The following is a 5,168-nucleotide window of genomic DNA, read 5'->3' on the forward strand; positions in this document are numbered from 1 at the left end:
AACTTCAAGTGAGGAGTGATGCCCCACCAGCCCTCACCGGTGCCACCCAGCACTTGGGGCAGCCCCAAAGCCAGCACCCGAGGAACGGAGCAGCCCAGGGTCCCTCCCTAGCTGTCCCCAGGGTGGCCTCCCTGTCACGGTGCCCGTGACAGCCCCGGCGCAGCTCCCACCCCGGCGCTGGCTGCCGCGCGTCCCCCTGACTCGCTCGCCTCTTGCAGCCCGTACTCCCACGTTGTCGTCCTGGGGCAGTACGACCGCAGCTCCAGCGCCGAGTCCACTCAAGTGAAGACCGTGGCCAAGGTGAGCTGGGCTGGCACGGCCACCATCCAGGGACGGGGCTGGAGCTCCGCACCGCGGCTGGGCAGGGATGAAGCGCTATGGGATTGTTTTTTGTCAGGCCGTTACGAACCCCAACTGGAACCCCACGACCTTCAACAACGACATCACCCTGCTGAAGCTCTCCTCGCCCGCCCAGCTGGGACCCCGCGTGTCCCCCATCTGCCTGGCTCCCGCCAACCTGGCTCTGCCCACCAACCTCCAGTGTGTCACCACCGGCTGGGGACGCACCAACCCCAACTGTGCGTAGGTGGCAACCTCGGGGAGGGGGCTGCATGTGGCTGCCATCCTTCCTGGGGGCTCTGCGGGATCTGGGGGTGCCCAGGGAGGTGACACCTCACGTGTAGACGGGGAGTTGTGCAGTTGAGTGGCTCCGGGTGTGCACACGCGTGCGCTGGTGCAGGAGGGGTGTAGGTGTGTGCTCAGGAGGTGGATGTGGGCAAACCCTGGGGGTGATTGTGCACGGGCACCACCTTGCCCTTGCTTGGGGCTGCTTGCACAAGATGATGATGCCCCAGGGAAGATGGGGAACGTTGGCACGAAGTGAGAGTGCTCCCAAACACCACTGGGAGCTTGCCCAGGGTGCTGTGTGCTCCTGAAGGCCCCAGGAGACCCACTGACACCAAAGTGATTTGATCACAGAATCAGAGAATCGTTAAGGTTGGAAAAGGCCTCCAAGATCATCAAGTCCAACCATCAACCCAGCACCACCATGTTCTGAAGTAACGGTCCCTCAGCACGACATCTACGCCTGCAGCAATTCACCCTGCCCTTGATCTCCTCCAGCCAGTGCATGCAGTACTGGGGCAACCGGATCACCAGTGCCATGCTCTGTGCCGGTGGGGTTGGTGCCTCCTCCTGCCAGGTAAGGAGCTGACCTCCCACACGGAGTCCTGCATCTATGGAACCAGAGATTTAAGCGACAAGCCACATGGCTGTGTCCAAGGGGACCACATGGCCGGGGTGGCAGGGACCAGTTTGGAGCATGTGCTGGGACCACTAAGCAGGAGGTGTCTTCTCCACAGGGTGACTCTGGAGGACCTCTGGTTTACCAGAATGGGAACGTCTGGACCTTGATTGGCATCGTCTCCTGGGGAACCAGCAACTGCAACGTCCGCACGCCGGCCATGTACACCCGCGTCAGCCAGTTCCGAAACTGGATCGACTCCGTTGTCGCTCGCGGATAGAGCCGGTGTCCGCGGGATCCCTTCGCTGGGCGCTGCTCCCGGCACGGGGAGCTCGGCGGAGCCGGCAAGGGGCCGAGCTGGGAGCACGACACCCCCCTTGGTAATAAAGCATCAGCATTTGCTTGTGCCAAGCGCTGCCTCTGGCTCCTTTCCCCTCGTGATGCAAACCCGGCTGGAAGGCTGGAGGTGGCTGGGGGCTCCTCCCCTGAACCCAGCACCTCCCAGAGCTGGAGCTCGGTGCCCAGCTGGGACCCACTGGGGAGGTGTGAACCAGGAGACAATGCACAGGCAGAGGGGGAGTGGGGCTGCCCACAGCTCGGGAGCTGCTCAGGGGGTCTTCAAGCACATGGATCTACACCTTGGCACCAGCCAAGACCACCACAGCATTGAGGGTGGGTGACGTTACCTGTAATGGTCCTTCCACTGACCCAAGGTCTCCAGCACCAGCTGGTCCCACCAGGGAAGGAACTGTGGAGCTGCAGCTCACCAGGCTCAGCACCAGCAAGCGCTGCTCAGCTTGCGATGAGGGTGGGTGCTGGTGGGTGCTGGTGGGTGCACAGGGTCTTCAGAGATCCCCACCTGCAATTTAAACTCTGGGAACATGGAGCTGAAAGGGAGAAATGCCAGCAGCAGCTCCAGCTCTTTGGAAAGGTGGAAGAAGGGAGCAGCTGGAGAACAGCAGGCTGCTTCACACACACAGATCTGCCAGGGAGAAGAGCGGGAAACCCAAGGTCATCCCAAAGGAAAATCTGAAGCTGAAAAGAAAACCCAAGGCCAGGGGACAGGCTTTCAGAAGAAAACAGCGTTTTCACCCAAACAGGTTCTTGAGACCACGGCCGGTGCAAAGAGCCCCAGTCTTGTGTCCACACATGGTCAATGAATTAAAACCTGGTTCCTGGCAGCTCCAAATAGAGCTGCTGACGAGGACACCGTGGAGAGGAGCAGGATCACTGTCCCAACATGAAGTGTGGGATTTTTTTGCTTCACCGGTGATATGAATGTGACATAAAACCTTTGCTGTGTGGATCGCAGCCCCCTAAATGTTGTGCTCACTTGTACCAAGCAGTCACAGAGGAAGCACAAGGCCACACAGAGCCATACCCATGGGAAGGTCTCCAGATCATGAATGGAAGGTAGAGACAAATAGTCCAGCTATAGGCTTGAGTTTATAAAACCAAAAGCTGCTCAAATACAGCCCAGGGCTGATAAAAGTTTGAGTTTGGTTGGATAAAATTTTGCTTCATGCTCTGCAGGGAGGAAGAGCAACTGGAGCAAACTTAGTGCAGGGAACTGGGGCTCGCAGAGAAACCCATGAAGCTGCTGACTCAGGCTCCTTTGCCTTGGAAAGCCTCACCTGGGACGTAGGGGAGGAGGACACGGGGGCTGAGCTGCAGCAAATCCCCCCTAAGGCCGGCAGCAGCAGATGCACCAGGTACACACTGGTCTGCCAGGACATTCAGAGAGTGCTTGCACGCCAAGGTACCTGAAATAAGACCTGTCCCATGAAAGCAGCACAGCCTTTGGCCAGCTCCTGAACGACCTTGAGGGCAGTGGAATGTCAGGGATGTGGGGATGGGCCATACGGGCAGAAGGAACTCGTGGCCACAAGGAGCTTCAAATAGGAATGAATGAACTGCAGCACTATGGGTCACTGGCTCTGTGTCTTCAGGTCACTGTCATCCACACCACTGCTGGGATGGGGTCCCTCACCCCTGAAAAATCACCTCCCTTCCAGGAGGACACAGTTCAAAACGACAAGAGGAAATGGGCTCCAGTTGTGGCCAGGGCAGTTGAGATGGGATGTGAGGAAGAATTTCTTTGCTGAAAGGGTTCTGAGGCATTGGAAGGGGTTGCCCAGGGCAGTGGTGGAGTCCCCATCCCTGGAGGGATTGAAGAGTGGTGTAGACATAGTGCTGAGGGACATGGGTTAGTCATAGGGGACTTGTCAGTGTTGGGTTCATGGTTGGACTCGATGATCTTAAAGGTCCTCTCCAATCCAGGACATCCTGGGATGCTCTACGAGGGGTGTGCATTTCCCACTTGGTTTTACAGGTTTTCCTGTTCACCCATAAAAGCTGCTCAGAGTGAAACCAGAGAAGGTGACGACTTTCTGAGGCCAAACCCGGGTATTTCTCCGGCCCTGTTTGCCACCTTGCAGCCAAAGACAAGGGAACAAAATGTCCCCAAGTGCTTTTTCAGCCTCCAAACCCCACCCTCCAGCCGGGGGCTGAGTGCCTCATCCAGAGCACCCCGTGGACATCCCAGCCCTGCGCCGGGTCTCCCCCAGGCAGCTCCTGGCCTGGCAGTTGTGTTAAAGAAACCAGGAAATTCTTTTAATGAGCACTTTGGTACCTTCTTGCTGTGCTCCAAGAACACGTCAGAGGGGTGAGCAGCTCCTGGCTTTCATGCCTTGACCGACGAGCCCTCCCAGGCCTCTCAGCAGCCAGCTCACCCCGTCCCCGAGCAGAAGTGAGGGCAGCAGAGCGGTGGGGTACACACAATACATTTACGTGTTGAGCAGACAGAGTACACAAAATAAATAACTCTGTACACTCTGATCGTAACGTTACAGACTAATTCCAACGGTTCAGACCCCGCCCCACGAGACAGTCCTTAGTGTAGAGACAGGACTCGAAAAGCAAATCACAGAGCTGGATGCTTCTCAAAACAGCCCCGTTAAGAGACTACCGGGACACGACTGGAGTTAAATCCAAACAGTTCCAACCCAGCACTGGAAATCTGGCAACCAAAAATAACAGCAAGTGGCCGAAGATCTCAGCTCCCGAGAGCATCCTAGGAGGTGTCTTTCCATCGTGAAAGGCAACGGGAAAACTCCCGGCATCCCGGAGTCCACCCAGGAGCTGCTCGTTCCGCACACTCCTCGCTGGGGCCGCGGATCTGTTCCCCGTCCAGCAGACAAACACAGCGCAACAATATCGGCAACAGCGCTGAGCAGCTGCCCCTCGCACACACCAGGACCTAGAACCGTGCAGGGGAGGAAGAAAAACTGTCATCAGGCAGGCAGAGCCCCCTGCACCCCGGGGGTGGAAGGTACCGAGCTCCAGGATGCTGTTGCTGCTGTGTGTCCCTGCTGCTTCACATTTATTTTTAATTATTATTATTTTTAATTTACTGCTCAGTAAGGCACAGCTGACAGGCAGGCACCTGCCTCCAGACCACCAAGAGCTGTGGTTTTAATCCAGGCTGAGAGAGGAGACTGAGTGGTCAAAAAAAAGCACCAAAAACCTCCCAAGGGTGCTGTAGGCAACTGGGGAGCCGGGTATCCAGCACCGGGTGGTACAGGCACTTGGTGATATTTTCCAGGATGAAGCCGAGCTGGTGAGAGGATGGGACACAACCATCCTCCCTGCACATCCCAGGGCTCACGCTGCTGCCAGAGAACAGTCTGCAACTCTTCCAGAGAGTGTGATCCCCCCCAAAAGCTCTGCACCATTTAGAAAACTAAACAAAGTCAAACAATCGAGATGTCGATTTACCCCGCCTCAAACTCTCTCCATTTTCAGTATCATCACTTAAAACTGGGAATATGGCCCCACACAGTCTAACCAGAGCCCTGGCACAGCCACGCACGAGGTGTCCTACATGGTACAAGATCACCTAGAGCTGAGCCTGCACCGCAGGGAC

The 5,168-nt window shown here is 56.9% G+C and overlaps 1 protein-coding gene across 1 annotated transcript in view; it reads left to right on the plus strand.

Annotated features, from left to right (window-relative positions):
- The window catches only part of CTRL (chymotrypsin like), a 2,093-nt gene extending 570 nt beyond the window's left edge, over positions 1–1,523 (plus strand). Inside the window, exons 3-6 of the mRNA XM_029084811.1 lie at positions 112–300; positions 398–578; positions 1,074–1,201; positions 1,362–1,523. Coding sequence (XP_028940644.1) covers positions 112–300; positions 398–578; positions 1,074–1,201; positions 1,362–1,523 — 660 coding nt within the window. The remainder of the gene's footprint in view (positions 1–111; positions 301–397; positions 579–1,073; positions 1,202–1,361) is intronic.
- Positions 1,524–5,168: the final 3,645 nt, after the last annotated feature.

The sequence above is a fragment of the Antrostomus carolinensis genome, unplaced genomic scaffold, assembly GCF_000700745.2.
Source record: "Antrostomus carolinensis isolate BGI_N321 unplaced genomic scaffold, ASM70074v2 scaffold26994, whole genome shotgun sequence".
Lineage (NCBI taxonomy): Eukaryota > Metazoa > Chordata > Aves > Caprimulgiformes > Caprimulgidae > Antrostomus > Antrostomus carolinensis.